The 15,294-nt window shown below is 43.7% G+C and overlaps 1 protein-coding gene across 1 annotated transcript; it reads right to left on the bottom strand.

Annotated features, from left to right (window-relative positions):
• Nucleotides 1-861: 861 nt before the first annotated feature.
• On the bottom strand, nt 862-10,702 carry SH2D4A (SH2 domain containing 4A). The gene is made up of 9 exons (XM_002195603.7): nt 10,091-10,702; nt 9,156-9,315; nt 8,492-8,654; nt 6,372-6,437; nt 5,831-5,966; nt 4,391-4,607; nt 3,854-3,984; nt 3,239-3,459; nt 862-1,770 (listed from the first exon to the last, which is right to left on the bottom strand). Exons 1-9 carry the CDS (start codon nt 10,263-10,265, stop codon nt 1,678-1,680), a joined length of 1,362 nt encoding a protein of 453 aa, XP_002195639.5. The 5' UTR covers nt 10,266-10,702; the 3' UTR covers nt 862-1,677.
• Between the last annotated feature and the right edge of the window lie 4,592 nt (nt 10,703-15,294).

The following is a 15,294-nucleotide window of genomic DNA, read 5'->3' as shown; positions in this document are numbered from 1 at the left end:
TTCCTCTTTCTTTACCAGACCATAGGCCTGCAAACCACTTCACGATTTGTCTCCAGCAAGATATCAACTATGGCACATTCTTCATGTGAAAACAGATGTTTTTATGAAGGACGTCTCATTTTGACCATATTTTTAAAAGAAACAGTTTATAAAAAGGGAAGGAGGGATGTTTTCCCCCCATAAATAATCTAACACCCTTTCTCATGATTGATGCAGATTATATTGAAATTATCTCTTTGATACATGAGATATGTGGCTCAAGATGCTCATTAAGTCATTTGCAGTGGCAGAGTGTCTTTACATTCAGAATCTCAGTTTACATTAAGGCTTTATTTCTAGCAAGTGACTCTTGCTGTAACTGGAGTGCAGTTAAACCCTCTTTCCTGGAATGGAAACCACCTGCCAGCATAGTTGTAAATTTTAGGACCAGATGATAACAATTTCTTTAAATCTATATTCTGAAAAACCCAGATTAATGTAAGACTGAAAGTTTTGACTGCTTCTTCAAGCTGAATAGCCCCAATCTAACAGAAAAAAGAGAACAGGAAAAAACAGGTAAACAACTGAATCAAGACCAACTCTTATTCACTATTTGAGGATTGTACCTCAAAAATTATGTTTGCAGATTCACACCACAATCCTCAGCTGCAGAGGGTTGTCATGTGCAACATTAGGGAACCTGGATAAAGACTAATTTGTTATGTGATTCTGTCCAAGCTCTCCCCCAGTCTTCTGAATGATGTATTTAAAGAGCATTGTAACAGATAAGAAAAGAGAACATTATGTTGAAAGAACAAATTCGGTGATGAAGTTTACACCAGACGCATCTCAGTAATCAGGACACAACTTGCAATAAATAGCTCCATTTTGGAAAACAGCATTCTTTACTGGCAAAAACTCTTCTGTAAACTGTATTAATACTGATATAGGTGTTCCTTTTTACATTTTTAGGCTCTGTGCATATGGTTGTCATTCATACAAATGACTCTGTCCCATCTCCTTTCCTTTTCAGAAAGGATAATCCCTCTCAATGCAGAAAGGCCTGTGTGGGAGTTAAATACAGGTTAAAAGAGTGAGGATCTATATTCAGAGGCTAGAGGAGTTTAAAAAATGCACTCTTCACGTGTGCAAATATCTTGTCACAGTGAGCACCTTCCACTGAAAGGCACTCAGGGTTTTCTTGGATGTTTGGCTGAACATCCTTCCTTCCAAGGACACAGCATTTTATAGAATTAAGCTTCACATTATGCAAATTACATATCAAGATCGATTCACCTCTCCAAGTTGTTGTATGTGTTCAGGAAGGTATAATCTTATTCAGCTGTAGGTACTAATCTATTTCCCAGAGAACCTTGCATTCAGGAACAAAAGTCAGCTTGAATACAGAAGTCCCCCAAGAAACCTACAAAAACCCACTGAAAATCCACAGCAGTATCTCCCTGATCAACTGATTACTTCATCAACTCAGTCTCTCCATCTTCTGGGACGTATTCAGGTGCTTTGCTGCTTGCTGGGCTGATGCATCCTGTAGCACACAACAGTATCTATCCTAATGCTTTGTTGTGAAGGATACAAAAAGAGGCACGTATGTTTCCAGGTAAGTATCAGCAGCTCTAGTTCCAAGTTCAGTTCCAAGTCCTTTGTAAGTACAAATCTGGCCCAACGAGATGGGGAGGTTTACTCAAAGAGAGAGATGTAATCTGGCTCTTGGTCCTCTTGGCCGCATGGGTAAAGCAACAGCTCCTTCCCCAAGGAAGTGATGGGTTCATCCTGTTAATATAGAATATGATCAAACACAGTTTTCAAACATACCCTGTCTGTCACAACTTCACATGGTGGACAGCAGTCTTCCTGCCTCTGTTATGGCGTCGATGTGTTCCTACCACTGTGTGATACAACTCAGTTTCCTGGAGAACTCAGGGAAGGGCCCTCTGCTCTCTGTCTTCATAACACAATGTCTGTGCTCTGTGCCATAACTCAGTGACGCAGCTCTGGCAGTTCTAGAAAGAGCTGTGTTCATCCCTGAGGAAACTACAGCTTCTCTGACATGGTGTGGTGCCCTGCATAGAAAGTGCTAGAGCCAGGACTGTGCAGCATGCAGGTAAAGCATGACCAGGGATTGTGAACTGTGCTTCTGGCTGTGTTTGTGGAGGGACACAGGTGGATTCTGGAGAGAGCACACACCTTCTGCTTAGAACAGGCAAGTCCTGTTCTAAGTACAGACCAATCTCATTCTCCATCCTAGCAACAGATGCATGGTGGGAACTTGCCTTCTTTCATGGTCACCTGGTGGGTGATAAGCAGAACTCAGTGGGGCACTTTGGCAGAGTGGGCTCATCTGCCCACATGTGCTGCAGTGTAGGGGTGCTGCAGGATTCTTTGCAGACTGTAGGCTTGGCTCTGTATTTCATGTAGCTATGCACAGCAAAGCTTTAAATCCTTTCACTCTGGTACAAAGAGCTGTATAACTCCTGCTTTTAATACTTTCAGCCTGAACTATGAAAATCATGCAAGAAATTCAGGCAGTCCAGGTAAAGTTCCATAGAGCAAATGAGTATAGCTATTGCTCTCATGTCTGTATTAAGCTATGCACTAATTTAAAAGAAATGGGGATTTTAAATGAACCTATGAAAAAAATTATTGACCTGTCCCTGGGCAGATCTTACAGTAAATGAATGAACAATCAATCTGGCTCTCTTTGAAACCCATGCAACTGCAGTCAGTGTTGGTAAACACCACTGTTATTGTTGCAAGAACCTGCCAACCTTCCTCCTTCCCTTCTATTTTTTACCTTTGCTCATTGCCACCCCTTGTCTTCTTTGAGATTATAAAGATACATTGCTCTCTTTCATGATGAAGCTGAAGGTAAGCAGGATTTTGTGTTTACCCAACTTGCCAGTGCCCCTTAACCATGAAGAGAATACAAAAGAAAGGAGTTTGCACAAGTATGCTGTCACCTCTCGCCAACATTTCGATTAAGTAGCTTGTAAGTAACTTGGGCCCAGCATGCAAGGTGCTCTGTGTGCTTGAGGGTGAGTGAATCAAATCTAAGATATCTGAGATGTATTAGATCGCCTGGGCTGTACCAGTCAGGCTGACATACCCTTCTGGAGCAGCACACAGGATACCCAGCAGCAGTTACAATGGGTCTAGTTACCTACTTCAAAACAACTGAATCTAGTCTTTCTTATTTTGAAGTGCCCTGAAGCAGTTAATGAATGCATTGCTAGATGTTCACCTTGTGATAGTCTACAAGGTCAGCCAGCGTTGAATGTTGCAGCTGGTCCACTCCAAGGAAGCTGTAGGAATCACTGGAGGCATCAATGAGGAAATGTTTACATCCTACCACAGACCGATAGGAGAGCACGTAGCCTTTGATTTTCTCACTGACCCGGATCAGAAAACTCCCTGGTAGTGTTTTAATCAGAAGCTCTTCTGCTTTCTTAGAGGTTAGGATACCTGTTCAAAACCAAAACACAAAACTGAAGGGAGAAAAGCATTTGTGCAGGATTGGACAGAACAGTTCTCACAAGAAATCTGCTCTAAAACCAGTCCATGGCCCTTTCCTGTTTTCTTGCCTAGTAGCCCAAGAGGAAGGGTTCTGCCATTTCTAGTAACAGGCCATGGCCAACAGCTCTTTGTTAACTGTGCCACACTTGGCCAATGATGAATGACAAACATGGAGAACTTGAAAGGGCTGTTGCTGTGTTATGAGAGAGAATGGTATTCCACTTGTTGTATGTTGATTCCAGTATACGAGCTTTACTCCCAAACCCAGCCCATGTTAGCAGCCATGTTAGCAGAAAAAAACTCCTTAAACACTTGGTTTGGGGTGGAAATTCCCAGGACTCACCATGGAACCAAGGTGCTATTGTGTCTGTGGTTTTCAGATAGCCAGCTCGGAGAGGGAATTGCTCCTCTTTGAACCATTTGATGATGCTTTCTTCTGTGGAATTTGAGACTGTCCTCTGGACTCCCTCTTTCCTGTTAGAAAAGACCTCTGGTTTGTGCATCAGATTCAAAAGACAGGTTTTGAGTCCCTGTGCAGGACTTAAATTTTGCTTAGGATTTTAAGACCAGCCCTAAACAGGCAGCTTATGCCAGTTCATCTGTATAGAATATGGTTTTCAGTGGACATCTGGCACCATAGGGGCTCTGTGTGCTCCAGGCTTAGAACACATGACTAACTAAACCTGTTACCCTTCAGAAATGAACACCTGAAGCCCTCATCACACCCTAGGCTGGAATATAACCTAGGCTCTGTGTTTTTCCTGCTGGGTGTCTCTTCCACACAAGGAGGAGAGATAACCATTCCCTTCTCAACCATCCCATGCTAGAGCAAAAGAATTTCATCCCTTCTCCTTTCCACTGTGCACAGGGGCTTCCTTACCTAATTGCTCTCCCATTTGCCATTGCAGGAGGTAGAAGTTTAGGCTTGGGGGGGAGAGGTGGATATTGAAGTGGTCGCCGATCTCCTGCTGTGGCACTCTTGGAAATATCTGCCTGCTTCCCTCTGTGGATGCCTTGCAGGGAAAGCCTCCTGTAGTCATCTCTGGCTTGCCGTGCAAGGGAGCGTCTCTTCTCATCTGCTGCCTTGGATTTCTGCACTGGAACAAAAAAGGAGTCCTACAGGAGTGAACAAGCAGCAAGTTTAAAGCTTGCTACCCTTTGGCCATCTTCCTGCTTGTTGAAATGTAAGAATAATCCATTTCACAAGCTGAAAGAGTCACTCAGTTGTGAGACCATTTGCCACCTGTCTCCCATGTGTTAAGTGGCACAGTTTTTATTCCTTTAAAAGATTAAAAAACAGGTTTTTTTCTGGGACAAGATTTAAAATCTGTATGTTTTTTCTCGCTACCAGGTCCTTTTGTACTTAGAGACTTCTTGGTTTTGTTTCAGATACTGGCTTCTGGTTCAGACATGGATTTCTGTAGTGCCTTTCATGTAAACTGGTTGGGGGGGGGGGCAGGGCTTGAAGCTGCTGGAGTTGAAGCTGCTGAAATGACCCCAAATCAATCATTTAAAGGATTGATCATGCTTATCAATTTTGGAGGGTGAGAAAGAGCCTTGCTGAAACTATTATGGAAAGTGGAGAACTTGACTGTATTTTTGTTTGGGTTTTTTTCCTGTAAAACTGCCTTGATTGTCTAGGTCCATCTCTCCCTGGAGTCTGAATGAGTAACCAGCTCTCCAGTCAGCAGTTTTTTTATCAGTCAGAAAAATAAAACCCCTAGACTGAAGTGGAAACAACTGGTGGTACAGCATTGCCATCTACTGAGCAGCAGGGGAGGAACTGGGAAGAAAAGTGCATAAGATTCTCCTTCAGGAAGCATTTAGCAGCAGTGATGGATGCTGCTGCAAGTCTCATACTGTTTGCCATTTTCCTTTCTATTATTGGGATTCATTACATGAGACAGTGCAGCGGGGGTTTTCTTGGGTGAAATCATGCTTGAATGACAGGGAAGCCCTTTTTGATTAGTCCTGTTCCCCATTATCCTTGTCCTCAAGAGCAATGTTACTGCAAAGTCCTACAAAAGGCCAGCTTCTAGTTTAAAATTAATTGTACTGGCTATATTCATGTGGTTCCTATTTGTTGCTTGTTTTAAATAGTGTCAGTTGGAAAAGTTTTCCATTTCCCTGCCCAGCTCTAGTCTCAATGCTGAGTGGACTCAGAAATATTTCTGATAATACAGTGCTGTATTTCTTGGCAATACTCTCCACCCTCTGATCTATTATTCAGTTCTAGTATGGCAGGGGAAGGGTTGAGATGACCCCACAGTGCCCTAGGATTTCTCAAGCCTTATATAAAAAGGTAATTTTAAGATCTTACAGAATTCTTGCCATTCAGGCTCATTCTCATCCGATTTCTGCAGCGTTCTCTGGCTCTCTGTGCTGGAGTGGTCCTGTGGTATTGGCTTCTGGGGGGCTGTGATCTCTTCTGATTTTTTCCTCTGTGCTTCCTTCATCTATGAAAAAAACAGTATGTTCAGCTTTGTCTCAGGCAAGCTTTAGCCCTACATTTTAGCTAGCCTTGAAATACTGGGAACACCCTTCTTTACAGTGAATCCCTCCAATTTCAACAACATAGAGACCCTCTGTCTTTACTGCAGGTAACAACTGAGGCAGGAAGGGAAAACAACCCACCAAAAGTCATCAGGAGCATCTCCCTGTGCTACTCCCCAGTCTGCCAACCTGGCCTGCTTTGTATCATCTCCAAATCATCACACCATACATGAGGAGCATGGCAATACTGGATAAAACTGGTCCAAAAGGTGAGAACATTCTTGGCTCACATGAGGCTCTGACTGGGACTCTAAGATAAAGCACTGACCCCACTCAATGTGTTAGGAGCACCATAGGTTGCCACTTACCTGTTGAAAAATTTGCTTCCTCATATGGCAATCTGCCAGCATCTGGTGAACACTTCTGGTTCCCCTCTGAGCAGAGCAAAAGAGTGGTGAGAAATAAATGTAATGTTAGGACAATTGCTCTTTTTACTTTGGTGCAATAGGTGTTTAATGCAAAAGCTAACTTGTTAACAAATGTGACATTTATTAACAAGTTTTGCCAGCTCTTACAAACATTGCAGGGGTTTTCCCATCATATTTGGCCAAACATGCCACAGGAGAACTCAGGGGTGTCAGGATAGCCATAAGCATGCTTAGATTTGCTAAGCAATGCTCACAAGTGCTCCCAGGGAGCAGTCCCTTTCTTCCCTTCCTCTAAAGTAATCCCTTGCAGAACCTGCTGTCTACCACTTTACCTGCCTGTGCATGTTTGCAGCTGTGGCTGGGTTGCTGCAAACTCCTACTTGACAAACTGATCCAACTGGCTGGATATTTCATGTTTTCTCTTCCCTGGAAACCAGCCCAACTGCCCTGCCAGCAGTCCCTAGCTGAGAGCTGCCTCTGCAGATGAACTTTTAGGTTTGGCTTTCAGTAAACACCCACCAACCTCCCCATCATACCCCAACTGCCTCCCACAGTACAACAAGTGATGAGTTAACTGTATTATTCTGCTTACCAAGGTCACACTTCCTTTTAGCTCCATCACCTACTTGGCTAATATTTGATATGAGCATGGCTTTACAATTTCCCTCTCCTCAACAGAAAACTAGGAACTTCAAATGTCTGTGGAGCAGCATTTTTTTTGTAGATCAGCCCTATTCCCTGCAGCATACCTGGATACCTAGATCTTTCAGGTTAAATGGGAACTAGATCTCAGAGAAAGTATTTTAATGCAGGAGGTGGGAAAAGGCCTCTCTCCAGGCCTAGAAAACACAACAGGGGACTTCAATCTGGAGTCCTCCTTCTAACAGCAAAACCCCCAGAAACCTGGGAAAATGTACTAATAATAAAATAACAGAAAAGAAAGGAAAATATATAACCCCCATCTATTCCCATATGCAAGACTTTTAAAGGGGGTTAGATTTTTGGTGGTGGCTTGTTTGTTTTTTGGGGGTTGTTTTTGGTTTGTTATGATTTTTTTGGTCCGTTTTGACTAATATGTTCCTTTAAAAAACAAGAACCTCCCACATAGTTGCTCAACTTCAGCAAACAGTGCAGAGAAAAACCCATGTGACTCAGAGGCTTTTGATAAAAAAAGACAGTCACTCCAAATTCCATTCACTATTTTGGTAGCAGTAGGAGAGCATTTTGCCAAAACCCAACCTTCTGTTATCATACTTTTATACTGAAGTATGGAGTGGCAGTATGATAAAAGAATATTCACTCGTACAAGTTCATTCAAGGCTGAATGAAAACTGCAGAATGAGATGAGACTTCTCCCATTAAATTGGCAGGATGTCCTGTTCCTTTTGTTCAAGTGTAGTTGCATGGGTAGTTAATTTAACCCTTCTTTTTTTTCCTTTCTCTGCAAATGGTTTTTTGTAGACAGTTAAAAAGCACAAATGTATTTATTGCTGGAAAAAATATTTCTGTAATGAAACAGCACAGAAACATAGACACAATATTACTGCATTTGGAGTTGTCCTGTGCTGTCAATGTCATAAACTGTTTTCTGTATTAGAAGACAAAAAAACCCAAGAACCACCTAAAATGTGCATGTCAGATGATGCTGGTATAACTATCTTCATTTGGTCTTTTATAAAAGTAAATGATTTGGCTGAGGGCTGTGATGTTCCATCTAAAAATCCTAGGATAGCCTCCCTGGTCTTGCCCCAAAAGCCATTCAAACCAGCCATGATGCAGAAGGGAAAGTACTGCACCCCTTGCTTTGCCCACAGAGAATGAAAGCAAAGGAATTCAGAGCAGTTTATCCATTTGTGCATATCCCAGCTGAGCACAGCACGTGGACCTTCTGAGTCTTAAGGAAGGATGTAAAACATGGCTTTTTCTCTTCTGTAGAAGAAAAGCTTCAACAGATATATGGCTTTTTCCTTCAGATTTGTATTTACAGCAAGAAGGATTTGCTGCACTACCTAGACCTCAAAAAACATGTTTCTTATAGTTATGGGAAAATGGAAAACTACCTTTGTGAGCTCCTGGCTTTTTCCTGTTGTATCAATATCAGTCATTCTTCCCTCTCGTTCCTCCTTTTTCTCCACAGTGTTTTTTTTATTCCCATGAAGATCTGTCTCAGCCAGAAGTCCTGGCTCTGGGTGTAGAGACCATGTTGCAGAAGAGTCAGTCTCTCTGAAATGCAAGAGAGAGGACTTAGGAGGGAGTCACCTTCTGATGTCTGAGCATCTCGTGAGGAGGCTGCATGTGAGCAGAACAGAGCTGCAATGAAGCCACATGTGCATAGGCAGTTATGTCTCTAGGTGATTAAATTAATGATTTGTGGTGAGTAACTGTTGTCTGGCTGTACCCAGGCACCTGCCGGTGAATCAGAGCGATCTGAGCCCATCACCTGCTGCAGTGACAGCATCAGCATTTCCTGTGGTCTGCAGCAGAGGGTCCCACGCAGCTGCCATGTCACAGGAGGCTCAGTGAGCCTCTCAGTCTGCAGCTGCTCTCTGCCAGCATTGTGTGTCCTCTCAGAAAACCAGCCTTTGCCTGTGCCTTTTGCCAGCAAGGCTAGCATGACAGTGCTAGCCACAGCCCCTACAGAGAAGACTCCAGCTCATGTGTCCCTAGACAAAAGCCTTCTCGTCCATATCTGCCCACCAAGCCCTTCAGCTGAAGGGTGCTTACCTGCTCTCCTGGCCTTGCTCTCTCGCTAGGCGCTTTGCTCTTTGTGCCTGGATCTCTTCACAGATGGCAGCATAGGATTTATCTGAAGGATGCTCGCCCATCACCCAGACCCACACTTCATTGTCAGCACCGAGTTTCCATGTCACTGACTTCCTGTTGGCTGCAAAAGAAGCAGCTCTTTGGCAAATGCTGTTGGTTGGGTAGCTCTTTTCAGGGGCTATGTTGCACTTGCTGTGCCCTACCAGCTGCTGTTGGTGACATGAAGAAAGCTCAACTAGAATGCAGCCCATACTTGCCAATTTTTTCATACTCCTTGAGCCAGGTCAGTGAAGGAGGCATTTCTGAGACTGGGAGCAAAGGAGAAGAATCACCACTGTTTCTTTTCTTGATTTAATTCCTGACCACTATCCTCCCCAAACTGTGTGAGGGTGAGCTAGCTACAAATAGAGCATGTGAGGGAGACCTGGGAGAAGAGAGCTATCTTCCTAGTAGCCGGCATGCTGTGTAATCCTGGCCAGGCAACCAGGGAACTTCAGATCTAAAATCTCAGTGGGAACTGCCCATTAGATTTAGTGCCTCAGGACAGATATTCAAATTCATGGTTATGTTAAAGACAGATTCTGAGGCACCATTTAATGGGAAACTTAATGAGATGCATCTCCTGGTGGCAAATAAGCCCTGTCTTCCCAGCTAGAGCAGTTGAGCAATTTGGTCAAGGACAGAATGACTGGGCCAGGGAGTAAAAACCATTGTGTACCTAGCCAAAACTACCCCATTGCAGGTGGATTTATTTATGTTTGAAAATAAGCCTATGCCATGTCCCTTGGAGAAGAAATTAATCAAATTAATTAATACATTACTTCCTATTTCTAGGAAGGAGTTGACTAGGCCAGATACATGCCAGAGAGTGAAGCAGCCAGGAGGCAGAGACTTACCTTTTCTTGGCAGCGGCTTCTTTGCTGAAATCTTTTCTGCAGCAGCTTCTCTTTCCTGCCACCGTCTGATCTGTTCCTGCCTCATCTTGAAGAAAAGGATCTGCTTCTGCTCCTCGCTGAGTTCTGCCAGCAGCTCCGGATCGATGTACATGTCTGATAATATCTGTTTCAGCATGGCTGCAGGTTTCACTTACGTGCGTTCGTGGCGATAATCTTCAGGGATCAGATCCTCTTTCTGGCTCCGACAAGAAAGAGTGCCTGCCCGTCTGAGACTGAAGTAGGAATGCAGGCGTGCCAGAGCAATTATACTTCTGTCTCTTTCCGTTTTTTGGTTTTTTTTTTTTTTTTAGCTCAGACTTCCTGCACAGACCAAAAAAAGTAAATAAGTATCTTAAAACCTGCTGTTAAGATTCCTTGGAATAAGAGGTGAGCTCAGCTCCCTTGCAGCCCCTGCCCGCTCTGCAAAGAGAGCTGGCCAGAAGGGGCGAGGCCTGGAGTGGGGAGGTTGTGTTGATACTCTGATAAACCCAGCTGATAGTATATCAAAGAGAGAGCGCTGCCTGTTAGTCATCAGAGGTGCGGCTTAGCTGTGCTCAAGCAAACATTCTTGCTGGGCAGGGAATCAATGAACCCATGACTAGATGGCTCCTCCTCCTTCCAAACAGGAAAACTTTGATGATTAAAAGCCCAGCCTGCCTCATTTTACCAAAGAAAGACAGGGAGGACTTTCGACTCTGCTTTTGAGGCAGGAGTGGGAATTTCGTAGTACTCCCGTCCATCAAAGTCAAATTCCCAGCAAGTCAAGGGAGCACAAGGAGTGCAGCTGGTTTGAAGAAAGGCGATTTGGCTAGCCAGTGTCCTAGACAGCTCCTGCTATGACACATCTTGCTGATGCACCTGCCCACGTGGCAAGCCTGGCATGGGACATCCTCATCTGACAGGATGAAGCTGATGGGGAGAAGGGGCATCCCTGTTCCTGCCCAGGATACTGGCCCTTGTCCAGTGCATGCTGGCAAGGTACTAACACCCACACTGCCTTGCTTTGTGCGCAGGGATTTACATTTACAACAGATATTTCACTGGAAAATTGAAAGCTGTTCTGTCACTTGGGAAGGTGACAAATGAGAAAGTAGAAATGTGGACTAAAGACCTTGAAAACAACTATCTTATCTGGATAAACTTGTGGGGATCAGGAGATAGGTTGGCAGTGCTTTTGGTGACATGGGGAAGCTGACAGCCACGTATTAAGTGCAACACCAGAGCAGGGTGGCTGACTGGCCAGAAGTGGCAGGGACTTTCTGGACAAACTCTTGGGAAATATTGCTGTTGGACTACAAAGAAAATTAAAGGAGTGGGATTGTTCATGTCCTTCTGCACAAGTCCTGGGAGTCTAAGGAACAAACATGCTAGAATTTAGCACAGTAGGTGGGACGCAGAGGCAGTAATGTGGAAATTCAAAGGGCACAGACATGGCAGGACCTGTGCTAGGGGGAAGTGGGACTACATAGTAAATCAAGTTAATGGAGTCAAATCAATTAGCCATCCATTTTACAGGAGAAAGACTGGATTTCTAGGAACCCAAATGTTGGAAGAAAAGTGCTGGGAGCATCTTCAGCTTAACAGTATGACTGCTTGGCTTTCAACAAAATAAAATAACAAAGAAGGAGATAACAAAGAAGGACAAGCCAGCAAGTGCAATACTGAAGCTTCCCAAGGGGCACACACAGAGCATACAATTATTTAGATGAAATGGGACAGCAGCCGTCATGAAGTCAGACTGTCAGAACAGTACCTGCTGCACTGGTCAACCTTCCTCCATCTTGCACCCATGCTGGGACCAAGCAGTCTGTCCCAAGCTTCCCGCTGAATATGGCTTGCCTTAAAATTGCCAGAGACACAGCTGGCTGGAGCCCCACTCCAGTGAAGTCCCCATGCAATTTCAGCAGGAGGAGCTTCAAAGAAGCTTGGAGCAGGGGGAGGACCTGTAGGCAGGGAGACAAATTGCTCCTCAAGGACCTCAAGGAAACAAGAGAGCAGATCGTGGTCCCAGAAATGCATTGTCTGCAGCAGAAGCTAGGAGCAAGAGTCCTGGGAAGAATGCAGTGACCAGGAGTTGCTGTTAAGTCTTCTAATTTCTATTTTGTTTCTCTGATTACATAATACTTTCCCTATTAAAAATGTTAACTTCATTCTAGAAGGAAACATGAAGCCGCTGTTCCAAATCAGCATGGATTTTGTTTAAACAAATTGCTTTCTTGATTAAAAAAAAAGGTTTTTAGGGGAGATGATCTGACTTGAGCAATGCTTTCTGAGTACCTCCCTGCTGGCAGAGATTTTTCAGCTCAGCAGCCGAAGGGCTGTCCTCAAGCCATGGAGATGGCAAGTATAGAGAGGGAAGAGCTTCCTGGGACATGACACATGAGACTCCATCAGCAGAATGCATGCAGCAGCATGTCCATGCTGCTTTGGCTTCTCAGGAATAGGAATGGCTTTGCTATGGCATTTACTTAGGAGAACATGATGTGCTGTGCCATATGCCATGGTGACAAAGTGGTCCCTCTTTCCATGCCTGGAGACACTGTGTGTTGACAAGGTGGAAGGGTGCTCAGCAAACAAGTTTCACAGTACTGATGCTATTTTGCAGAGTTGGATTTCCTCGTAACATTGGTTGTAAGAGGAGATTTATAATGCTGTATCCCAAAGGTACCCTTTAAAGCACCAGCTATTTTAACAGAGGGAAATGACATAAGCATCTGGAGAGGTATTAATAGTCACTATTCTGTATTAATAGTCATTTCTTTAAAGATCTAGGAGCTGGAAATCCTTGTAATCAGTCATATGCTCTTCCCAAAGTCTGAATCAAAGCCATATTACTGACACCTGGCTGGAAGTGATTTTGCAGATGCTATTCCAGCTGTAAATAGTATATTTACAGCTCAAACTTGGTGAAGACAAAGACTGCAGTAATGGCAGAGGGACGCCCTACAGGTAACTTGCAGGAAAACTGTAGGGGTCCTGTTAAACTTTCTCCTGTTTGCATTTTTTTAATGGGAGTGGTAAGTGGGAGCTGGTTTTGTGGAGAAATAGAGATGGGAGTAGCCAAAAATAGCAAAACCTAAATGGGGGATGTGGGAAGCCAAACCAGGGCTTTGGGGCTCTGTCACTCATGTCAAAGATACTCAGCCTGAAAGCCATAATGATAAACACAATTCAAAGGCTAAATGATCCTTGAAAATGTTGTCCTTCACACAACATTTAAATCTCCTACTGGAGAGCAGCCTCATGATGTAAATCATCTACCAGGAACAGGGGAAAATAAGTCCATGAATACACATGAAAGTGCCATAGCTTTGAGAAGAACTGGCACGAGCTCCTGCTCACGTGTGCAACAGGTGACACTTGGGACACGACAGGCTCACAAGACACTCCCACCTGGCCATACCAGTCCTGGTCCTCACCATCAGTGCTGCCAGCAGAGGGGAAATTTCTCAAGAAAACAACAGACAGATAGAAAATCACAGATATGATTTTCATCAAGAAATCAAACAGGACAGTGTAAATGTGCTCATTTTCAGGGAGGCAGCTTATTCAACCTGCTGCACACATCTCCACTGTAAATGTGACAGTAACTGTAAATTAAAAATAACCCAAGAAACCAAACAGTGAGGAGGAAAGAGAATGCAAGAAAGGCTGCTTCAGGGTACCAGCTGATGACCTAAGAGTATTTATATTGTCATAAAGTAGTTTTCTCCTTAAAAGGCAGATAAGACCACTTTCCTCAGTAAATAGTGGAACTATATTGAGTCAAGAGCTTCTCCTTGGAGCTGCTTATTTGTTTAGTGAGAGGTGGCTTCAGAGACACCACTGAGAATTCTTTTCCCTGATCAAGAGGCTGGACTGTGAGAATGCAACTGAATTTCCTTTCACTTGCCAAACTAAGCCTTGCAGCACTAGGAAGCTCAGTTTTTTCTGGATTTCTCCAGTTCCAGCGATTCCAATGCCATCAGTTCTCTGCCAGACTTCATGAAGGCATTTCTGATTTTTTTCAGAAGCAAAGCAAAGCATAATTGCAAAACCCACCTGAAATCAGTGCAGCCAAAAGTAATCACCACCCTAGCCTTGCTCTGAATACACAAGCCTTCATGGGTTAACTGTTACACATTGGTTTATAAAATGCACTTGTGTCAGAAAACATTTATGTTAGCAGCTGCACCAGCAAGGTTAGTACCAAAATATCCTTCCGTGCTTTGGAGTTTGGCTGTTCATTTGTTTGTTTTGTTCTTGTTCATTAGGGGCTTTTTAAAATCCTCATCCTGTTCTAAATAGGTGGAGTGATTAACTCCTCTCTTTCTGTTTAATTTTGCTTCAGCCTACTGTTTTTGCTTTTTTTTTATTTCGGATGGAAGGAAAACTTCTAGTTTGGGTATAAGAGACGGAAAAAACAACTGCACAAGCACAGCCCCCAAAAGACTGTTTGTATCTTAGCATTATAGAATGGCTTGGGTTGGAAGGCACCTCAAATATCATCTAGTTCCAACTCCCCTGCCATGGACAGGGCCACTACACCAGGTTGCTCAAAGCACCACCCAGCTTGGCCTTGAACACTTCCAGGGATGTTCCAGTGCCTCAACACCTTCACAGGGAAGAATTTTTTCCCGATATATAATCTATCATCTGCCTTCTGTCAGTTTGAAGCCATTCCCCTTGTCCTATCACTCCATGCCCTTATCCAAAGCCCCTCTTCAGCTGTCTTGTAGCCCCTTTATGTACTGGATTCTGCGTAAGGCTAGCACATAATGCTTAAAGAACAAAACCAATGAAGTCACCACAGCATAAACTACTTTGAAATTACCTACAGCTGAACTGACTTGCCCTATAGATCCCTGATATTGCTGAAGGGGGCAGCAGTTATCTTGCAGCAGGTAAGAATGGGTGGTAATGGCAAGAAGGAAAAATAATTTGATATAGCAGCAGCCACTGAACACAGTCTGAGACTGCAGGGCTCTATTTTCAAGGAAAATGTATCTTCCCTGCTAGAACAATGTGCAAACATTTCTTGGATCATCTCCCTGTATCAAAATCACTGAGAGAATTAACAGTGTGGTGAAAAGGGTGAGAGCTTCTCTAGGTTAACACACAGGATCAGATACTCAACCAAACTCAGTGTAAAAAATGAGATTTCTCTAACCATATAATTTGATTTA

The sequence above is a fragment of the Taeniopygia guttata genome, chromosome 4 (genome assembly GCF_048771995.1).
Source record: "Taeniopygia guttata chromosome 4, bTaeGut7.mat, whole genome shotgun sequence".
In the NCBI taxonomy this organism is placed as follows: Eukaryota; Metazoa; Chordata; class Aves; order Passeriformes; family Estrildidae; genus Taeniopygia; species Taeniopygia guttata.
Note: the sequence above shows the minus strand (reverse complement) of the source record. Positions and strands in the feature narration are given on the sequence as shown.

Bases quoted from the DNA above. Each gene is read 5' to 3' on its own strand.
- SH2D4A (XM_002195603.7), bottom strand. From the start codon at position 10,265: ATGCTGAAACAGATATTATCAGACATGTACATCGATCCGGAGCTGCTG. The intron at 5,967-6,371 runs GTAAGTGGCAAC...TTTTTTTCATAG, and splicing joins GGAAGCAAATTTTTCAACAG to ATGAAGGAAGCACAGAGGAA. The intron at 3,985-4,390 runs GTAAGGAAGCCC...CTTTTCTAACAG, and splicing joins GCAAATGGGAGAGCAATTAG to GAAAGAGGGAGTCCAGAGGA.